This window comes from Globicephala melas, chromosome 12 (assembly GCF_963455315.2).
Source record: "Globicephala melas chromosome 12, mGloMel1.2, whole genome shotgun sequence".
Taxonomy (NCBI): Eukaryota; Metazoa; Chordata; class Mammalia; order Artiodactyla; family Delphinidae; genus Globicephala; species Globicephala melas.
This window is the reverse complement of record NC_083325.1, coordinates 66216078-66237711: the sequence shown is the minus strand read 5'-3', so window position 1 is coordinate 66237711 and position 21634 is coordinate 66216078. Positions and strand designations below refer to the sequence as shown.

Genomic DNA, 21634 nt, shown 5'->3' with positions numbered 1-21634 from the left:
GCAGCACATCAGAACCCAGAACTCCTGGTTTCCAGCCCATAGAGTTTATGATGGGCAACTCCAAGAGGTATTATTTATACTTGCCATCTTAGAGCTTTATATTTTAAGTCTCGGTATATACTTTAAATATCAGCATTTTACTTTATATAGTTTGTACATAACCACAAAAAACCTCAAGTAGCCAAAACAATCTTGAGAGAGAAGAACAAAGCCTAGTTTTAAAATATCTATTCACTGTCCTCTTCCAAGATCCGTATTTATCCATTAGACCCTTTTTTTCCAACTTCTTTCTTATAAGAAAAGGATCTGGGCTTCCCTGGTGGTACAGTGGTTAAGAATCCGCCTGCCAATGCAGGGGACACAGGTTCGAGCCCTGGTCCGTGAAGATCCCACATGCTGCGGAGCAACTAAGCCTGTGGCGCCACAAGTACTGAGCCTGCGCTCTAGAGCCCACGAGCCACAACTGCTGAGCCCATGTGCCACAACTATTGAAGCCTGCACGCCTAGAGCCTGTGCTCCACAACAAGAGAAGCCACTGCAATGAGAAGCCTGTGCACCGCAATGAAGAGTAGCCCCCGCTTACCGCAACTAGAGAAAGCCTGTGCGCAGCAACAAAGACCCAACACAGCCAAAAACAAATCAAGTAATTAATTTTTTTAAAAAAAGGAAAGGATCTAATAGTAACCAGTTTCACTTGTTGATTTAAGTTAGTATGTTGCCTTTTTCCTGTTTTTTAATAATTTATTTATTTTACTTATTTTTGGCTGCGTTGGGTCTTCGTTGGTGTGCGCATGCCTTCTCTAGTTGTGGAGAGTGTGGGCCACTCTTCGTTGCGGCACACATGCTTATTGTGGTGGCTTCTCTTGTTGCGGAGCACAGGCTCCAGGCTCACAGGCCTCAGTAGTTGTGGCACATGAGCTTAGTTGCTCTGCGGTATATGGGATCCTCCTGGACCAGGGCTCGAACCCGTGTCTCCTGCATTGGCAGGCAGATTCTTAACCACTGCACCACCAGGGAAGCCCCTTTCCTGGTATTTTTAAAGCCTTATTTCTAATATAAGCTGGAAAGGCCTTGTCCTTTTCCTAAAGAAAATTCAGCCATCGTTGAGTTGTAGAGGCGACACAGGAGAATATATCTAGGACTTCTCTATCTTCCCAGATACCAAATTACACAGGCCAAGAATGCCAGTGGATCTCAAGGAATTCTTTTTTTTTTTTGCGGTACGCAGGCCTCTCACTGTTGTGGCCTCTCCCGTTGTGGAGCACAGGCTCCGGACGCGCAGGCTCAGCGGCCATGGCTCACGGGCCCAGCCGCTCCGTGGCACGTGGGATCCTCCCGGACCGGGGCACGAACCCGTGTCCCCTGCATCGGCAGGCGGACTCTCAACCACTGCGCCACCAGGGAAGCCCTCAAGGAATTCTTTAAAAGATTAAAAACAAAATGCAGTCTTTCATTCTTACTAAATCAGTGGGCTTCACATCTTTTTTGAACCACAGGTCATTTCTGCAGGTGAAGCCTTCTATTGCAGTCTAGGATTTCTAAGACGGAGAGAAGAACTGCTCTGGTTGATGAATATTGGTGGGGGAGGGAGTAAGCTACAACAGGAAGTAGTTTTATAGAATCCTTCAATTCAAAAGAGCAAAATTCAAAAGCTTTAGTACCCTGGTTACTTTAAGAAGAATACAGCAGAATTTGAGAAGGGCCCAATGTATAAACGTCTGCTGTACCAGGGAAGACAGACTTAAGCAGGTTAGAACTGAAATCTAAAACTCACAGATAGTACGGAGAGATCCCTGTGAACTTGTCTTCTAAATCCTCAATACTAGATCGAGGTAGCTAAGAGCTACCAAGAAAGGCAACTCTTAGAACCTGAGAGGAGAACAAGTAAATGAACAATCTAATTCACTCTGTGGACATAGTAATTTATGGAACCCAGTACCCCAAAAAAGAGTGCAAGATGGAAAATACAAATTACACAACTACTTAAGTAGGTGAATGGGTGACTAAACTGTAATATGTTAATAGGGAAATTAAAGTATTTTGGGAAACATTTACCATTAATACCAAGGAAGAGATCTTTGACTAATGTATGACAGATTGGAACTGAGCTAAATGAAGCCCGGCAATTTTTATATACTAGTATTAAGTACTAAATTATACTTACTGTATATGTTTGATTTTTGTAGTTAAAATTCTAATAGTAGTTGGGTCACAGAAGGTAATACTGAGTATAATATTGGCTGCATATTGTTTAAGTTTGAAAATATATTGTAAGTTGTAAGTTGATTGATTCCCAGAACTGAACTATCATTAGGAAATTTCAATGGACAGACAGCCATATTTACATTTTTTAATCCTTAGAATGTATAATACTCAAATTTGAGTATTGAAATATCATCTGTGTTTGAGTATAGAAAGTCATTTACTGAAATGATAGATTTTGTGAATGCCAAAATGTACACTAAAGAGTGGCAACTGTGGAAGTTATTTAGTAATTAAACGCTAATGGGATAAAAGCTCATGGGTTGCTGTTACTTTGGTACATTAGTATTAAAATGTTCATACATTAGACCTTCAGAGTTTATAAAGTAGATATTTAAAACTTTTCAGTCTGTATTTTCAAGTGTCTTTTTTAGGTGATGAACTTAACATCTAGTTGAATATTTTCAGGGTCCAGAGTACTTATTATTACATAATGTAGTTGAATATTTTTAAAGTTAAAACAGTATTTACATTTTAAGGCCAACTTGCAAAAGCCAGACTATTTGCGAGATAGAGGAAATAAATAGACTGATCTTGAAGTTAAAAAAATTTTTTTTAAACAGTATTTTACAAATAGTTTTGAGTTGGGATATGATTTTTTTTTTTTAAGTAGGCTAGCAAAATACCTTTGGTTAGAAAATGTATCTGTTAACTCAAAGGTGTTTTTAGCTACCACAGTTAACTTTACAGTTGGGTTTTTAAGCCCAAAGAGAATGTTTTATAATCCTCTTCAAGTTGTGAATCCAACTTGTTTGCACATTTTCAAATTAGTACGTTTAAATTAACTTTATATTCTATTTTCATATATTATTGTTGTTTATAACTTTTTTTTTTGCTTATGCAAGTAATATATGTTATTTTGGGGAAATTTATAAACATAGAAGGGAGCACAAATATTACTCTAATCCCACTGCCCATAAAGAAGCACTATTCTAATTTTGTTCCATTGTTTTTGGGTCATTTGGTCACACGTGCATGTGCGCACACACACATACACGTATACATACACACATCCATAGGCATATATATGTGCACACATACACGTAATTTTAAAATTGGAAAACCAGAACTACACTTTTCTTTGTACTTACTATTGTATTCTCTGACATCATTAGTCAAGGTTGTCCAGAAAAACAGAACCGTGTGTGTGTGTGTGTGTGTGTGTGTGTGTGTGGAGAGAGAGAGAGAGGGAGAGAAAAAGAGATAATGGGTGGGGGGTGGCAAATTTATTTTAAGGAAATTAAGGATTCTGGAGGGTGGCAAGTCAGAAATATACAGGGTATGTCAACAGGCTGTGACTCCAGGGAAGAGTTGCAGTTTGAGTCCAAAGGCAGTCTGCTGGCAGAATTCTTTCTTGCTTGAGGAGATTAGTCTTTTTCTCTTAAGACCTTCAACTGACTGGATGAGGCCCACCCACATTATGCAGGATAGTCTGCTTTACTCAGAGTCTACTGATTTAAATATTAATCTCATCAAAAAACACTTTCACAGAAACATCTAGAATAATGTTTGACCAATATCTGGGTACTTTGGCCTAGTCAGTTTGACACATAAAATTAACCATCACAGTTGGTATATTATGATTTCCTGTTTTAAGAAAGGAAAGCTTTTCTAGGTTTTAACAATTATATAATATTACATGCAATTAAACACCCTTGTATGTAAAACTTATTCATTTAATAGATATATGAGTGCCTGGAGATGTATATACAAAAAAGTCTCTTCATGAGACTTTTCATGAAGCTTACTTTCTAATGAGGAAAAACAGATTAAAAACTAATAATAAAAATATGTCTGGTATTCATAAATGCTGTACAGAAAAGCAAGATAAGGAGAGAGAGAGGGAGAGAGAGTAATAAAAGATGGGGACATAGGGTGCTGTTTTATATAAGGTGGTTTGAGGAGGCCCCTTAAGTTCTTATTTAAGGAGAGACTAAATGAACAAAGCAGAAAATCATGCAGATGGCTGGGTAGAAGGCATTCTGGGAAGAACCATTGCACAGACTCTGAGGTGGGAATATGCCTGGCTGGTTTGAGAACATCCGAGCAGCCAGTAGTCTCACTGGAGTGGTAGGCGTGCTGGCATTGGAGTGTTACAGGGAGCAGGCTAACGAGATAGGAGGTTGTGGTGAGAAAGTGGGGTGCTAGTCTGTCAGTCCTAATAATCATAGTCTGGGGATGGGTAGATAACGTGGGGATGGAGGGGAAAATCTGCATCTCTGATCTGTGATTATTTCTTACTTCCCACATTGTGCCTGTGCCTTTTAGAACTACTTCCACCTGTATTCACATTCTACAACAGCTTTCAGTTTTGTCTTCAGATCCCCCAAGTCTGTGACCAACTGGAAGAGCAAACTGAAGAGTAGTTAACTACTCTTCTTTGTGGTGTCTCTGGGATTCCCAGTCGCATGTAAGGTCCTGCCAGTTGTCTATAAAATACTGTTCTGTAGTCCCATGCCCAGAATATTCCCCTCAAATGAATGTGAGAGGAGCTTATTACTTTTCTTGTTTAGAGCTTTTACTTTTGACTTGCTGGAGATCTGTTTAATTTTTTGACTCAGTTTATAGGAGTGTTTTTTGAATATTTTAGTGTCGTGGAATCCATCTATAGTTTTTTGACATTTTGAGGATTCTGTGGTCTTAAATTTACTCCACGGAAAGTAGTATTTTTACATATAGGTTTTTTCCTGGTGACTTGGAATGGTCTATAAATTTCAGGATGCCGCTGAGGATTGCAGGTTCTAACGTCTGCTGTCATCAGAAGGTATTTCATGATCTCCCCCAGCAGCTAAGGCCAAATTTCTGAACACTTTACTTTTTCCAAATGTAATTGCTGAATAATGGGTTTGGTTCTTCTTGGAACTTATAAAGTTACCTCATGGAATGGAAAAAGAAGATTTTGCCAACAATTGGAACATATACTTGACTCAGTAACTATATTCAGCCAAACCATGTTCAGATGTTTGTACATGGTGTGCTGATCATGTGCCCATTCTGTCGTGGAGTGGTGTTGGTTAGTAATGTCAGTGTGCTCTGTGCCTGAGCAACGCAGATACTTCACTTTGCACTGAAGCCCTAAATTATTGGGTTAAAAAAATGGTGATCTATTTGGCAAATTGTTAGTTATTTCTTCTGGATGTCTAGATCCTTATGTATTATTACTATTTTAGTTTTACTTTATTTCATCTTTATATTTTAGTATTTCCATTTTTATTATGTAACGACTATTTTATGAAAATTTTAGTTATTAGTATTTTATTTGTATTTCAGTTTTCATTGTATATTGACTATTTTATGAAATCTCTTAAAGAATTTTAAGGATTTGAATATGAATTTATAAACTGCTATAAAACATCTATTAATACCTTATTATAAAATTTCTGAAATTCCAATTAAGTAGGTAACTCTGGGATCTTTGTTAGGGATTTACCAAAGTATTTCTATCTTATCATTTGATTCAGTATATTAATTACAGAAACATTAACTGCCATTTTTATCACAGAAATTCTGCACCATTTCCTTACCTCACTTATCTTCCTTTATTTTATGGCTTCTAATGGCCTATTGTTTTGTTTAGAAAATAGCACGGCTCGAAGTAATGAATTTGCTGAAAAGAATGGACTTCAGAAATATGAGTACGTCTTACATCCAAGGACTACAGGCTTTACTTTTGTAGTAGACCGTCTAAGAGAAGGTAAGCACCCATCTCAAAGTGTACTTTTTTATATAAGTGGAAGAAATTGCTAAACTTCACATATAACTCTGTTGAATTTACAAAGCACTATTTCATACTTTATCTCAAGAAATGAGACACTGTATTTTTATGCTAACTTGACCCCATGCACTAAAATGTTTTATTATGTATTCTTTAGAAATATAAAAGAATCTTTGTCAGAAACAAAACATTTTTTCTCCTTTTTTGGAATAGACAGAAAATAATACATACAGTTAGACTATCATTCCATTTTTAAATGCTTCTCAAAGCAGCAAAACTGTCTTGAAAGTATCTTATCACTTATAATATAGTTATTTATAGCTTAAAAAATATTTTTACATTCATTATTCCACTCACTGCAACAAGTGATTCCGGTTGGTAGGAAGGCAAGTACTGCTACCTGTATTTTGTTGTTAACTAGAAGTGGCATCCAGGGTTGTTCATAAATTTTCAAAGATCACGGATGGAACCTTGTTCTTCTGCTTCCTACTCTGTGGCTCACACTACCCCCTTCCCACCCCCACGTCCTCTAGAGCCGTGCCTGTTGAAGGGCATCTGGAGCCAAGGTGATTGCATTGACCATATCACACCCATTTAAATGTTTACATTTTGATATTTTTATGAAAAAAAAACAGTTGGACATTTTGTTATAGCTGCATATGTAAATACTTATATATTCATACACACATGTATATACAAATGGATAACAGACATATGGATATATACGAAAAAGGAACTATTCAGAAACATACTGAAGTGTTATTAATTTTACAAGAACAAGTCAAAGCCCAGAGTCACCTAGCAGAAGAAAAATCTTGTTTGCATGTTTCTGCTCTCCACTCTGATTTCTAGCAAACCATATTGTATAAAGGTGACATCTGTGACAAATTATCACCTTCATTTGATAATTGTTATGTTGTCATAAAACTGCTTGTGCCTAACATGAAAGGCCTTGAAACATTATATAAGAAAAGGTATAAATTTCTTACTCCTTACCCTAATTGGCATCACTATTGTTCCCTTAGGGTTTAATGTACTTTAAGATGTAAAGTATAACCTCATTTAGTGAACCCTGCCAAAACGAAGCATCTTTACAACTAAGTACTCATGATATAAAAGAAATGCATAGTCAATCCAAAATCACATTACTGTTAGTTCACATAGTAAACTAAAAATATTGTCCCTGTTAGTTTGGCTTGCTTTTGGAATTCGGTGGTTATAACTAACATGAAATGGAAACATGGGCTTTATGGTCATATTGTGTATGAATAGTGAGTGTCCATCTACCCATAGAAGCTCATGGAGAACACAGTTCTTTATGCCTATGGAATAGGACAGGGGGGTACCAAGACATTAAAACAGGGATGCTGCTGCTTTTTGTTTTTTTTGTTTTTCTTCCCCAAAACATGGTACCACTTACTGTGGCATTCAATTTAGACTCTCCCTTCTCATTCAACAATATGTTTTTTATTTTCTAACAATCTGATATTTTATAGTATTTAATGATTACTTTAAAAGTATTTCTGACATCATGGAACATGCTGTTGGAACACATCTTTTGCTAATAAAGATCTTTTTAATTGCAGGCAGGATAGTTGAGAGATTATTTTATAGTGGATGAGGATATAACTACAGAGCTCTCTGTTCTGAAATCTGGAAAATATTTTAGTAGCAAACTGATTTATAACTTTGGGGAACATGTATTACTTAGTCATCACTCAGAGTACTAGTCAACAACTACAGTATGTCATTTTTCCTGCCAGAAGTGGCAACTGATTTTTCCCCCTTCTCTGTATCAGTAAAGAAAGAAACACAGATGACTTCATTTGCTTCAGCTAAAAAAAGTTAGATGACTCCATTTACTTCAGTTAGAAAAGTAGAATGGGTCCTATACACTATGATAATAATAGAAACAAGAAATATGATGACAATAATTATAATAGTAACAGCAGCTAACGTTTACTGAGCATTTACGAAGTACCAGGCATTAAGCTAAGTGTTCTGTATGTGTAAGGTCAGTTAACCCTCACAACAACTGTCCTGGTAGTTACCAGTATTTAACTTGTAGAGCAAAACTGAAGCAGAAATTGAAGAATCAGCTCAAAGTTATTGGAACATGGTTTGTCTGACTGAATAAACCTGTGTTCTTTCTACTGTAATATGATGCCTCGTATATTTATAGTGTGATTTTAGTTAAAGCACCTTTGTAATAATAGTGAGCTGGATGGTTTTCTTCAAGGAAAATATTTTAAAAGAAAGAAGAGGCTAAATGGCCAGATCATGGAGGGATGGGAGTCACAAGGGAAGTGGTTATGATGCTGCCTGAGATGACAGGGAGAGCAGGCACAGTCATCTAGTCAGAGTATCATTTTAGGAAAGAAACCTAAGACTCAGAAAGGGCCCAGCACAACTTCCTGATCTTTTCTGGGATCTGCTTTTGTTTATCAATTAAGTGAAAAAGAAGCTTGCTCTTAAAACAAATGGCCATTATAAATAAATATTCCAATGGAAGCCTGGAGACCACATATTAAAACCAATTACTGAAGAAATGTATGAGGACAAGATGGCAGAGTAGAAGGACTTGAGCTCACCTCCTCTCACTAAAACACCAAAATCATAACTAACTGCTGAACAGCCATCAACAAAAAAGACTCAGACCTACCAAAAAAGATATTCTACACCCAAAGACAAAGAAGAAGCCACAAGGTGGTAGGAGGGGTGCTTTCATGATATAATTTAATCCCATACCCACCAGGTGGGTGACCCACAGGCTGGAAAATAATTATATCACAGAGGTTCTCCCACAGGAGTGAGAGTTGGGAGCCCTATGTCAGGCTCCCCAGCCTGGGGTATGGCATCACGAGGAGGAGCCCCCGGAGCATTTGGCTTTGAAGGCCAGCAGTGCTTGAGTGCAAGAGCTCCACAGGACTGGAGGAAACAGAGACTCCACTCTTTGAGGGCATACACAAGGTTTCACAGGCACAGGGACCAGGGCAAAGCGGTGACTCCGTAAGAGCCTGGGCCAGACCTACCTGTGGGTCTTCGAGGGTCTCCTGGGGAGACGGGGGGTTGGCTGTGGCTCACTGTGGGCAAGGACACTGATGGTGGATGCCCCAGGGAATACTCATCAGCATGAGTTCTCCTGGAGACTGCCATTTTGGCACTGAGACCTGGCCCCACCCAACAGCCTGCAAGCTCCAGTGATTGGATGCCACAGGCCAAACAACCAACAGGGTGAGCCCCACCCATCAGGAGACAGGTTGCCTAAAGTTGTCCTGAGCCAACAGCCACCTGTAAACATACCCCTTGACATGGCCCTGCCCTCCAGAGGGACAAGACCCAGCTCTACACACCAGGGAAGTGTGCAGAAGCCCCTGGACTAACCTCACTCACCAGGGGCAGAAACCAGAACCAAGAAGAATTACAGTCCTGCAGCCTGAGGAGTGGAGACCACAAACACAGAAAAGTTAGACAGAATGAGGTGGCAGAGAAATACGTTCCAGACGAAGGACTAAGATAAAACCCCAGAAGAACAACCAAGTGAAGTGGAGATAGGCAAGATAAAACCCCAGAAGAACCCCAGAAGATAGGCAATCTACCTGACAAAGAATTCAGTGTAATGATAGTAAAGAGGATCTGAGATCTCAGAAAAAATAATGGAGGCACAGCACACAGCGGATACAAAAATGTTTAATAAAGAGCTAGAAGCTGTAAAGAACAGAGATGAACAATATAATAACTGAAATGAAAAATACACTAGACAGAAGCAATAGCAGAATAAATGAGGCAGAAAAATGAATAAGTGAGCTGGAGGACAGATCGGTGGAAACCACTGCTGTGGGACAGAAAAAAGAGTGAAAAGAAATGAGGACAGTCTCAGAGACCTCTGGGACAACATTAAACACATCAACATTCACATTATAGGGGTCCCAGAAGGAGAAGAGAGAGAGAAAGGGCCTGAGAAAATATTTGAAGAGATAACAGCTGAAAACTTCCCTAACATGGGAAAGGAAACAGTCACCCGAGTCCAGGAAGCACAGAGAGCGCATACAGGATAAACCCAAGGAGGAACATGCCAAGACTCATAGTAATCAAACTGACAAAAATTAATGACAAAGAAAAAATATTAAAAGCAACAAGAGAAAAGCAATAAATAAATACAAGGGAACTGCCATAAGGTTATCAACTGATTTTTTAGCAGAAACTGTGCAGGCCAGGAGGGAGTGGTATGATATACAATATTTTAAGTGATGAAAGGGAAGAACCTACAACCAAGAATATGCTACTCAGCAAGGCTGTCATTCAGATTTTACAGAGAAATCAAAAGCTTTACAGACAAGCAAAAGCTAAGCGAATTCAGCACCACCAGACCACCTTTGCAGCAAATGCTAAAGGAATCTCTCTAGCTGGAAAAGAAAAGGCCACAACTACAAACAAAATTACAAATGAGAAAGCTCACCGGTAAAGGCAAACATACAGTAAAGGTAGGAAATCATCCACACACAAATATGATATCAAAACCAGCAACTGTGAGAAGAGGAGAGTATAAGTGCAGGATGTTGGAAATGCATTTGAAATTAAGAGGCCAGTAGCTTAAAATAATCATGTGTGTGTATATACACACACACATATATATGTGTGTGTATATATATACACACACATATATGTGTGTGTGTGTATATATATATACATATGTGTATGTGTGTGTGTGTATATATATATATAGAGAGAGAGAGAGAGAGAGAGAGAGAGAGAGACTGCTATATCAAAACCTCATGGGAGCTGCAAACCAAAAATCTATAATAGATACACACACAAGAAAGAAAAAGCACCCAGAGACAACACTAAAGAAAGTCATCAAATCACAAAAGCAGAAAACAAAAGAGGAAGGGAAGAAAAACCACCACCCCCAAAAAGAAAACAAATCCAGAACAATTAGCAAGATGGCATTAAGAACATACATCTCGATAACTACCTTAAATGTAAATGGATTAAGTCCTCCAACCAAAAGACATAGTCTGGCTGAATGGATACAAAAACAAGACCCATATATATGCTGTCCACAAGAGACCCGCTTTAGATATAGGGACACATACAGCTTGAAAGTGAGGGGATGGAAAAAGATATTCCATGCAAATGGAAATCAAATGAAAGCTGGAGTAGCAATACGCATATCAGATAAATAGACTTTAAAGACTGTTACACGAGACAAGGAAGGACACTACATAATGAACAAGGGATCAATCCGAGAAGAAGATATAACAATTATAAATATATATGCACCCAACATAGGAGTACCTCGGTATGTAAGGCAAATACTAACAGCCATAAAAGGAGAAATCAGCAGTAACACAATAATAGTGGGGGACTTTAACACCCCACTTACATCAAGGGACAGATCAGACAGAAAATCAGTAAGAAAATGGGCCTTAAGTGATACATTAGACCAGATGGACTTAATTGATACCAATTAACTTATTTACAAAACAGAAGAAGACTCAGACTTCAAAAGCCAACTTATGGTTACCAAAGGGGAAAGGTGGGGTGGGGAGGGATAAATTAGGAGGTTGGGATTAACACATACACACTACTATATATAAAATAGATAATTAACAAGGACCTACTATATAGCACAGGGAACTCTACTCAATGTGTAACAACCTATACGGGAAAAGAACCTGAAAAAGAATGGATATATGTATCCATTGGATATGTATATCCAAAGAATGGATATATGTATAACTGAATCACTTTGCTCTACATTTGAAGCTAACACAACATTGTAAATCAACTAAACTCTAATATAAAATAAAAATTAAACTTAAAAAACCCAATTATCATTAGGTAACATCTTTACTACTCACTCATGCCTGTAACTGAATTCACTATTTCTGATATTAATAGCACAAGTTCAGGCAGATGAGAAATTCAAGACATCAAGAAGTTAAGGATAAGAAGTCCTAATGGGAAACACTGAATAAGAGAAAATGCAAAACAAAGAAAGTAGTTTCTGAGCGTCTCTTTAGAATTTATTTCACCGAGATTAAGAACATTTAGAAAACACACACTTAACCTGAAATATAACACCCATTATATAACATTATACAGATGTGTTGTTCTTGTAATAATAATGGTAAAAAGTTTTCCCTGAGTACCTTGATTTCCATCATTTTTGTACTTGCTCTTATACATTTACTAGATCATAACCTTCTTAAGGATATGGATTGTCCTGCCCATAATGGAGACTAAATCAGTATTAGTTGAGGTTAATATTTTCTTTTGTCTGAAAAGATAAGCACAGTGTCCTTACCATCTTCCCAGAGCAATGTGTATTACACTGATCACTATCTGTCATGGAAGATTTATTTCATATGTACCTCTAATCACAGGACATTTCAATATGTGATTATATAACCTTTTTCAGTACTAAGATTAACCCAAACCCAAAAGGAAGTTGCTAACTTAGAGAAAAGAAGGTTTTACATGAGAAAGTGTTTTGGTTTTTAGTTATACAGCTTTAAGAAATTTATCACACAATTTAAAAATTCTAACTTAATGCCCCAAAATTTAGTTATAGTCATTATCATCTCTGCTGCTGTATTATTTTTAACAGTAGTAGCTTTATTCTTCTTTGATTTTAAACAAGTAATGATTTGGTCCAACCATTATTTGGTTCTGTTATATGCTTTGTAAGCCAGTTACTGAATTGTAACCGTGCAATAATTACCTTTACCATCAGGTGGCACAAGTGTGCACATTTGCGATAACTTGAAATTAGGTTGAAGTAGTTGGGAGTAAGGGGTCAAACACTCCATGGAATATGACCTTGCCTTCAAGAAGTTTATCATCTTCCTGGATAGATAAGAACAGTACTCATAGAAATATCTAAAAAATAATATGACAGTATACTTACATGCCAAGTTTTGTGGTACACAGTGTAAAATATTATGCTTAATTACATTACACAATCACAGGTGTGTTCAGTAAAGAGAGATCATGTAGTGTTGAAATACTCAGGTAAGGCTTCTTCAAGAAGCTGAAAAATCATAATAAGTCCACAGACACCCCAAAACACACCACCAGATGTGGACCTGACCACCAGAAAGACAAGATCCAGCCTCATCCACCGGAACACAGGCACTAGTCCCCTCCACCAGGAAGCCTACACAACCCACTGAACCAACTTTAGCCACTGGGGACAGACATCAAAAACAACGGGAACTACGAACCTGCAGCCTGCAAAAAGGAGACCCCAAACACAGTAAGATAAGCAAAATGAGAAGACAGAAAAACACACTGCAGATGAAGGAGCAAGATAAAAACCCACCAGACCTAACAAATGAAGAGGAAATAGGCAGTCTACCTGAAAAAGAATTCAGAATAATGATAGTAAAGATGATCCAACATCTTGGAAATAGAATAGACAAAATGCAAGAAACATTTAACAAGGACCTAGAAGAACTAAAGATGAAACAAGCAATGATGAACAACACAATAAATGAAATAAAAAATACTCTAGATGGGATCAATAGCAGAATAACTGAGGCAGAAGAACGGATAAGTGACCTGGAAGATAAAATAGTGGAAATAACTACTGCAGAGAATAAAGAAAAAACAATGAAAAGAACAGAGGACCGTCTCAGAGACCGCTGGGATAACATTAAACACACCAACATTCGAATTATAGGGGTTCCAGAAGAAGAAGAGAAAAAGAAAGGGACTGAGAAAATATTTGAAGAGATTATAATTGAAAACTTCCCTAATATGGGAAAGGAAATAGTTAATCAAGTCCAGGAAGCACAGAGAGTCCCATACAGGATAAATCAAAGGAGAAATACGCTAAGACACATATTAATCAAACTGTCAAAAATTAAATACAAAGAAAACATATTAAAAGCAGCAAGGGAAAAGCAACAATTAACATAAAAGGGACTGCCCATAAGGTTAACAGCTGATCTTTCAGCAGAAACACTGCAAGCCAGAAGGGTGTGGCAGGACATATTTAAAGTGATGAAAGGGAAAAACCTACATCCAAGATTACTCTACCCAGCAAGGATCTCATTCACATTCGACAGAGAAATTAAAACCCTTACAGACAAGCAAAAGCTAAGAGAATTCAGCACCACCAAGCCAGCTTTACAGCAAATGCTAAAGGAACTTCTCTAGGCAGGAAACACAAGAGAAGGAAAAGACCTACAATAACAAACCCGAAACAATTAAGAAAATGGGAATAGGAACATACATATCAATAATTACCTTAAATGCAAATGGACTAAATGCTCCCACCAAAAGACACAGATTGGCTGAATGGATACAAAAAGAAGACCCATCTATATGCTGTCTACAAGAGAACCACTTCAGACCTAGAGACACATACAGACTGAAAGTAAGGGGATGGAAAAAGATACTCCATGCAAATGGAAATCAAAAGAAAGCTGGAGTAGCAATTCTCATATCAGACAAAATGGACTTTAAAATAAAGACTATTACAAGAGACAAAGAAGGACACTACATAATGATAAAGGGATCGATCCAAGAAGAAGATATAATGATTGTAAATATTTTTGCACCCAACATAGGAGCACCTCAATACATAAGGCAAATACTAACATCCATAAAAGGGGAAATCGACAGTAACACATTCATAGTAGGGCACTTTAACACCCCACTTTCACCAATAGACAGATCATCCAAAATGAAAATAAATAAGGAAACACAAGCTTTAAATGATACATTAAACAAGATGGACTTAATTGATATTTATAGGACATTCCATCCAAAAACAACAGAATACACATTTTTCTCAAGTGCTCATGGAACATTCTCCAGGATAGATCATATCTTGGGTCACAAATCAAGCCTTGGTAAATTTAAGAATATTGAAATTGTATCAAATATCTTTTCCGACCACAACGCTATGAGACTAGATATCAATTACAGGAAAAGATCTGTAAAAAATACAAACACATGGAGGCTAAACAATACACTACTTAACAACGAAGTGATCACTGAAGAAATCAAAGAGGAAATCAGAAAATACCTAGAAACAAATGAGAATGGAGACATGATGACCCAAAACCTATGGGATGCAGCAAAAGCAGTTCTAAGAGGGAAGTTTATAGCAATACAATCCTACCTTAAGAAACAGGAGGGCTTCCCTGGTGGCGCAGTGGTTGAGAGTCTGCCTGCCGATGCAGGGGACACGGGTTCGTGCCCTGGTCCGGGACGATCCCACATGCCGCGGAGCGGCTGGGCCCGTGAGCCATGGCCGCTGAGCCTGTGCGTCCGGAGCCTGTGCTCCGCAACGGGAGAGGCCACAACAGTGAGAGGCCCGCGTATGGCAAAAAAAAGAAACAGGAAACATCTCGAATAAACAACCTAACCTTGCACCTAAAGCAATTAGAGAAAGAAGAACAAGAAAACCCCAAAGTTAGCAGAAGGAAATAAATCATAAAAATCAGATCAGAAATAAATGAAAAAGAAATGAAGGAAACGATAGCAAAGATCAGTAAAACTAAAAGCTGGTTCTTTGAGAAGATAAACAAAATTGATAAACCATTAGCCAGACTCATCACTAAAAAAAGGGAGAAGACTCAATAGAATTAGAAGTGACAAAGGAGAAGTAACAACTGACACTGCAGAAATACAAAAGATCATGAGAGATTACGACAAGCAACTCTATGCCAATAAAATGGACAACCTGGAAGAAATGGACAAATTCTTAGAAATGCACAACCTGCCAGGACTGAACCAGGAAGAAATAGAAAATATGAAGAGACCAGTCACAAGCACTGAAATTGAAACGGTGATTAAAAATCTTCCAACAAACAAAAGCCCAGGACCAGATGGCTTCACAGGCGAATTCTATCAAACATTTAGAGAAGAGCTAACACCTATCCTTCTCAAATTCTTCCAAAATATAGCAGAGGGAGGAACACTCCCAAACTCTTTCTCTGAGGCCACCATCACCTTGATACCAAAACCAGACAAGGATGTCACAAAGAAAGAAAACTACAGGTCAATATCACTGATGAACATAGATGCAAAAATCCTCAACAAAATACTAGCAAACAGAATCCAACAGCACATTAAAAGGATCATACACCATTATCAAGTGGGGTTTATCCCAGGAATGCAAGGATTCTTCAATATACGCAGATCAATCAATGTGATACACCATATTAACAAGTTGAAGGAGAAAAACCCTATGATCATCTCAATAGATGCAGAGAAAGCTTTCGAAAAAATTCAACACCCATTTGTGATAAAAACCCTGCAGAAAGTAGGCATAGAGGGAACTTTCCTCAACATAATAAAGGCCATATATGGCAAACCCACAGCCAACATCGTCCTCAATGGTGAAAAACTGAAAGCATTTGCACTAAGATCAGGAACAAGACAAGGTTGCCCACTCTCACCACTCTTATTCAACATGGTTTTGGAAGTTTTAGCCACAGCAATCAGAGAAGAAAAGGAAATAAAAGGAATCCAAATCAGAAAAGAAGAAGTAAAGCTGTCACTGTTTGCAGATGACATGATACTATATATAGAGAGTCCTAAAGATGCTACCAGAAAACTACTAGAGCTAATCAATGAATTTGGTAAAGTAGCAGGTTACAAAATTAATGCACAGAAATCTCTGGCATTCCTATACACTAATGATGAAAAATCTGAAAGTGAAATCAAGAAAACACTCCCATTTACCATTGCAACAAAAAGAATAAAATATATAGGAATAAATCTACCTAAGGAGACAAAAGATCTGTATGCAGAAAATGATAAGACACTGATGAAATAAATTAAAGATGATACAAATAGATGGAGAGATATACCATGTTCTTGGATTGGAAGAATCAACATTGTGAAAATGACTCTACTACCCAAAGCAATCTACAGATTCAATGCAATCCCTATCAAACTACCACTGGCATTTTTCACAGAACTAGAACAAAAAATTTCACAATTTGTATGGAAACACAAAAGACCCCGAATAGCCAAAGCAATCTTGAGAACGAAAAACAGACCTGGAGGAATCAGGCTCCCTGACTTCAGACTATACTACAAAGCTACAGTAATCAAGACAGTATGGTACTGGCACAAAAACAGAAAGATAGATCAATGGAACAGGATAGAAAGCCCAGAGATAAACCCACAGACATATGGTCACCTTATCTTTGATAAAGGAGGCAGGAATGTACAGTGGAGAAAGGACAGCCTCTTCAATAAGTGGTGCTGGGAAAACTGGACAGGTACATGTAAAAGTAAGAGATTAGATCACTCCCTAACACCATACACAAAAATAAGCTCAAAATGGATTAAGGCCCTAAATGTAAGGCCAGAAACTATCAAACTCTTAGAGGAAAACATAGGCAGAACACTCTATGACATAAATCACAAAAAGATCCTTTTTGACCCACCTCCTAGAGAAATGGAAATAAAAGCAAAAATAAACAAATGGGACCTAATGAAACTTGAAAACTTTTGCACAGCAAAGGAAACCATAAACAAGACCAAAAGACAACCCTCAGAATGGGAGAAAATATTTGCAAATGAAGCAAATGACAAAGGATTAATCTCCAAAATTTATAAGCAGCTCATTTAGCTCAATAACAAAAAAACAAACAACCCAATCCAAAAATGGGCAGAAGACCTAAATAGACATTTCTCCAAAGAAGATATACAGATTGCCAACAAACACATGAAAGAATGCTCAACATCATTAATCATTAGAGAAATGCAAATCAAAACTACAATGAGATATCATCTCACACCAGTCAGAATGGCCATCATCAAAAAATCTAGAAACAATAAATGCTGGAGAGGGTGTGGAGAAAAGGGAACCCTCTTGCACTGGTGGTGGGAATGTGAATTGGTACAGCCACTATGGAGAACAGTATGGAGGTTCCTTAAAAAACTACAAATAGAACTACCATAGGACCCAGCAATCCCACTACTGGGCATATACCCTGAGAAAACCATAATTCAAAAAGAGTCATGTACCAAAATGTTCATTGCAGCTCTATTTACAATAGCCAGGAGATGGAAACAACCTAAGTGTCCATCATTGGATGAATGGATAAAGAAGATGTGGCACGTATATACAGTGGAATATTACTCAAGCATAAAAAGAAACGAAATTGAGCTATTTGTAATGAGGTGGATAGACTTAGAGTCTGTCATACAGAGTGAAGTAAGTTAGAAAGAGAAAAACAAATACCGTATGCTAACACATATATATGGAATTTAAGGGAAAAAAATGTCATGAAGAACCTAGGGGTAAGACAGGAATAAAGACACAGACCTACTAGAGAATAGACTTGAGGATATGGGGAGGGGGAAGGGTAAGCTGTGACAAAGCGAGAGAGAGGCATGGACATATATACACTACCAAATGTAAGGTAGATAGCTAGTGGGTAGCAGCCGCATAACACAGGGAGATCAGCTCGGTGCTTTGTGACTGCCTGAGGGTTGGGATAGGGAGGGTGGGAGGGAGGGAGATGCAAGAGGGAAGAGAGATGGGGCCATATCTATATGTATAACTGATTCACTTTGTTATAAAGCAGAAACTAACACACCATTGTAAAGCAATTATACTCCAATAAAGATGTAAAAGAAAAGAAGCTGAATTTCCCTTGGACCTTAGAGACTATATGTAATTTGGATAGGCAGGACAAATAAGGACGGCTGAGAATAGGAAAGGAAGAGTACAAGAAAGGGCACAGTGTTTGGTCAGCTAAGGCAAAACCAGTCTGACTGAGCTGAAGACCTGGCTGTAAAGTAACAGACAATATTTAAGAAGGTTGTGTGATGCCATTATTGTTGAAGAACTTAATTCCTACCCCCAGAGAGTGATGTTTTTATTTTTTCCATTTCTCGATCAAGTCACTCAAGCAAACAGCTCACTTGGGACAGATCTTGCCACTGTATTCAGTGAAGAAAGTCATGACAGCCTTAATGAAAAATGATAGAAGCCCTATATTCTGTCCAGAAAGACAACCATCTAATGTTTATCAAGTACCTGCCTTGTGCCAGGCACTGAACTGTTCACATGTTGCTGCCCATGCAGTAGAATTACCCAGGGAGCTTTTAAAAACGTAGATACTCGGGTCCAGGCTCAGACCTGCTGAATCGAAGTCTGGTGGTGGCTCCTGGGCTCATAGCTACCCCACTAGCTACTTTCTTACAGATCTCTTAGTTCTCATAACTGTGCTAGGTGGTGGTTTGCCCTGTGCTACACCCGAGGAGATTGGCTCAGTTAACAGCTTGTCCAGGGTCACACAGCTGCTGAGTGGAGGTACCATGATCTATACTCAGGTCTCTTTGATGCCAAAGCCCATGTTCTTCCTGCTATGTAAGAAGTTAGCAGTTTTTCTATTCCAGATGCTACAAAAATGCCATCTTTGTAGGGTTTTTTTCTCTCTTACCTAGATCTCTCCCTGGTATCCTTGGCTGTACTGTGTGTTTTGTTTAAATGGAAAAATAAATCAAGATTTCCTTTTTGTAAGCATCTCTTTTTTTTTTTCCTGGTTCCTATATTTACCAGTTCTTCCTTTATTTCTCTAATCCCTAAAACAAAACTCAAACTATCTGTCTTTTCAAATTGTGGTTCTATCTTTTCTTTCTTTTTGCCAACAACTCTCAAACTAGCCTGATGACTTGATTTTCTCAATATTAGCTCTCTTCCTATTAAAAAAAAAAGTTTTTATTTAAAAAAAAAGTTGGAAAATTAATTACAAAGAAGAAAATGGCACCCATAGTCTCGTCAGGCACTTCTCAAATATCCAGTGCCTTTTGAGTCTTGTGTTTTTCCATGTTTTATTTTAAAAATTGGGTCAAATTCTGTTTTGTTATGTAAAATTTTTTTCCCAACTTACTATAATGTGCATTTTTCACCATTGTCACATAATTTTTTATGATGCGTTAATGTATGCTTGGTGCTTCATCAGATGGAGGTGCCACAGTTTATTTAATTAGGCCTCTATTATTAAAAAATAAAATGGTTTCCAGCTTTCTGCTCTTATAAATAATGCGAAAGTATGTGTAAATCTCTAATTATTTCCCTAGGATATAGTTCCAAATCTAATTACTGAGTCCAGGGTATATTTTTTAAAGTTTTTATAAAATGTTAGTCTTATGCCCTGCCCCATTTCATTTGGTCACCAAATTCTATGATATTGCCTTGGAAGCATCTCTTAGAGAAACTTCCTTTATTTCTGCAATGGCCCCATTCGATGGGATCCCATTACTTCTCCTTTTCACGCTTCCTTGCTTTCTCACTGGAGTGCCTCTTGTTTCTTCTTTGCTAATCCATACTGCACACAGCTAACAGTCAGTCTTCATAAAGTACCACTCTAATGTAATTGTGTGTATGTTTATTTGTTCAGAAAATGCTTCTCGGGCACATATGTTATTTGACTTGCTGAGATATTGCCAGTACCAAGACACACCCAATTCCCTTGAATATCATCAAGTTTAGGAAATATTAAAATGCATTATCATAAGAGATACAAATAGAAAGTAACTTAAGCACATAAAGAAAGGCTAGTCTTTTTTTACTTAAAGTGACACTGAAGAGGTGGCACATGAGCTGAGAATTAAAGAATAATTAGGCATTTTCCAGGGAGAAAAGACATTTAAATATGTGCATTACTTCCGTATTCCTTGGTGAAGACTTTATAACATGGTTCCAATCTACTTTTTAAATCTTACCACTAATGCCGTATGAGCCAACCTATTTGAATTAATGGACTATTCCTGACTGTGCCTTATGCTTTCTGAATTTTGCCTCTGGTTATATCTGTCCAGGCTAAAACCTGCAAGGCTTTGCTCTTTTCTTTAATCTCCAAATGCTGTTTTTCCTTTAATGATCTTCTTCTAAGAGTCCATTCTCATTTCCCCCAGCTGGCAGACATCTGGACTGAATCTCTTTTTCTTCTGTAATAGGACTTGGCACAGATCTTATATTAATAGCCATTTTAATATATTTTACCTCTTACCTTCCTAAAAGGACAGCAACAGCCATGTCACCTAAGCCATTAAGAACAAAGATTTTATTTCTAAATCTAATGAATACCTTTCCATTCTTACTTATTTTCCTCTTAGCAATTTGGCACTGTTGATTCTTCTTGAAATATGCTCTCCCTTTGGCTTGTCATTTTTTCTCCTACTTCTCTGGCCACTTCTCAAGACTTTTTTGCAGGTTCTTCAGTCCTCTCTCTGTTCCTCACAAGACTCTCCCAGGCTCCTTTGTTCTCTCACTCCACACATTCTCCCTGGGACATGTCATTCAGGTTGGTGGCTCAAATGATCATCCATGTGCTCATGACTCCTAATTCTAAACCCTTGGTCCAAAAGCCCTTTCTTACTAAAGAGCCATATATGTGATTTTTGCCACTTGGAGGTTCTGCAGGCACTTCAGTATGTTCAGAATTGAATTTGTCATTCCCCCTAAATTGCTTTTCCTCCTATATTCCTCACACCACAGAGTCATTACCATCATTATCAATCAAGCCTTCTTCTAAATGAATGTGACAGCACACTAAATTAGGCACTCAGGCCCTGGAGTCCAAAGACCTGGATTAGAATCCTGGCTTCACTAGGACTAGGAGTGTGGCTGGCTAGATTCCTTTCCCTCATTAAACCTCATTTTCATCTTCT

The 21634-nt window shown here is 37.9% G+C and overlaps 1 protein-coding gene across 2 annotated transcripts in view; it reads left to right on the top strand.

The window, feature by feature from the left end:
- LCLAT1 (lysocardiolipin acyltransferase 1) overlaps positions 1-21634 on the top strand; it is a 192644-nt gene that overhangs the window by 100849 nt on the left and 70161 nt on the right. For both annotated transcript variants that reach the window (XM_060309523.1, XM_030858024.2), the window contains one exon: positions 5840-5956. In XM_060309523.1, coding sequence (XP_060165506.1) covers positions 5840-5956 — 117 coding nt within the window. The remainder of the gene's footprint in view (positions 1-5839; positions 5957-21634) is intronic.